Source organism: Brassica oleracea, unplaced genomic scaffold (genome assembly GCF_000695525.1).
Source record: "Brassica oleracea var. oleracea cultivar TO1000 unplaced genomic scaffold, BOL UnpScaffold01629, whole genome shotgun sequence".
In the NCBI taxonomy this organism is placed as follows: domain Eukaryota; kingdom Viridiplantae; phylum Streptophyta; class Magnoliopsida; order Brassicales; family Brassicaceae; genus Brassica; species Brassica oleracea.
This window is the reverse complement of record NW_013618163.1, coordinates 6,051-7,121: the sequence shown is the minus strand read 5'-3', so window position 1 is coordinate 7,121 and position 1,071 is coordinate 6,051. Positions and strand designations below refer to the sequence as shown.

Below are 1,071 nucleotides of genomic sequence, written 5' to 3'. Positions count from 1 at the left end.
GTCAGGCCAGTGCATGGTATGGACTACCTGAAGGTGCTGGAGCATATTTCCAAGTTGGGGACCAAACACTTTGCTAGAAGGGTTGATCCTATGGAGGCGGACGAGTGGAGAACCAAGTTGGTTCGATACTTCAAGTCCACACGATGTCCTGAGGATTACCAAAAGGACATAGCAGTGCATTTCCTGGAGGGAGATGCACATAATTGGTGGTTAGCCTTGGACTAGCGTACCAATGGCACCATTGAGCACTTTGCTGACTTCGAGGTTGAGTTCAACCATAAGTACTTTCATGCTGAGGCGTGGGATCGTTTGGAGTCCAAGTTCCTGGACTTGACTCAGGGACGGAGGACTGTTCGTGAGTATGAAGAAGAGTTCAACCGACTCAGGAGGTATGTGGGAAGAGAACTAGAGGATGAGAAGGTTCAGGTCCGAAGGTTCATCCGAGGCCTAAGGGTGGAGCTTCGAACCTACTGTTCTGTTTGTAAGTTCCACACGGTTTCTGAGTTGCTTGAGAGGATGGCCTTGCTGGAGACCAACCTCACCGAGGAGGGTAAGCAGAAGCTGAAGAGTGTGGTGGTATCCTCGGGTCAGAGTGGTGACAAGAAGAGGAAGAGGGACTCGACCGAGGAGGGTAAAGCCTCAAGTGGTAGGTCAGAGTGCCCTAAGTGTGGTCGCTACCACGGTGGAGAGTGCTGGAAGGCCATGGGCGCCTGCACTCGATGTGGTAAGATGGATCACTCAGCCAAGGATTGTCCAAGCCCGTTGGGTGAGTCCAGGACCTGTCACCACTGCGGCCAGAAGGGCCATTACCGCAGGGATTGCCCTAAGTTGCAAGGCAACCAGGGTAAGGGTCGTGGAGAGGCTAACAGGCCAGTCCAGGGACGAGGCCAGACCTCAACACCTCGTGTGTATGAACTATCCAAGGATGTGGGTGGGACTCAGCCTTTCCAAGCGATCACTGGTAATATTCTAGACTACTACTTTTACAATTCCAGTAGAATTGCATGGTATGGAACCTAGGATGGATAGATATACTTTGATGGGTCTTGTGTAGGGACCTTAAGTATTGGT

The 1,071-nt window shown here is 51.5% G+C and overlaps 1 protein-coding gene across 1 annotated transcript in view; it reads left to right on the top strand.

Moving 5' to 3' along the window:
* Positions 1 to 18: 18 nt before the first annotated feature.
* The window catches only part of LOC106321429, a gene marked incomplete at its 3' end in the record, with an annotated part of 7,097 nt that continues 6,044 nt past the window's right edge, over positions 19 to 1,071 (top strand). The window contains exons 1-2 of the mRNA XM_013759695.1: positions 19 to 120; positions 226 to 961. Of these exons, the coding sequence (XP_013615149.1) occupies positions 19 to 120; positions 226 to 961 (838 nt within the window). The remainder of the gene's footprint in view (positions 121 to 225; positions 962 to 1,071) is intronic.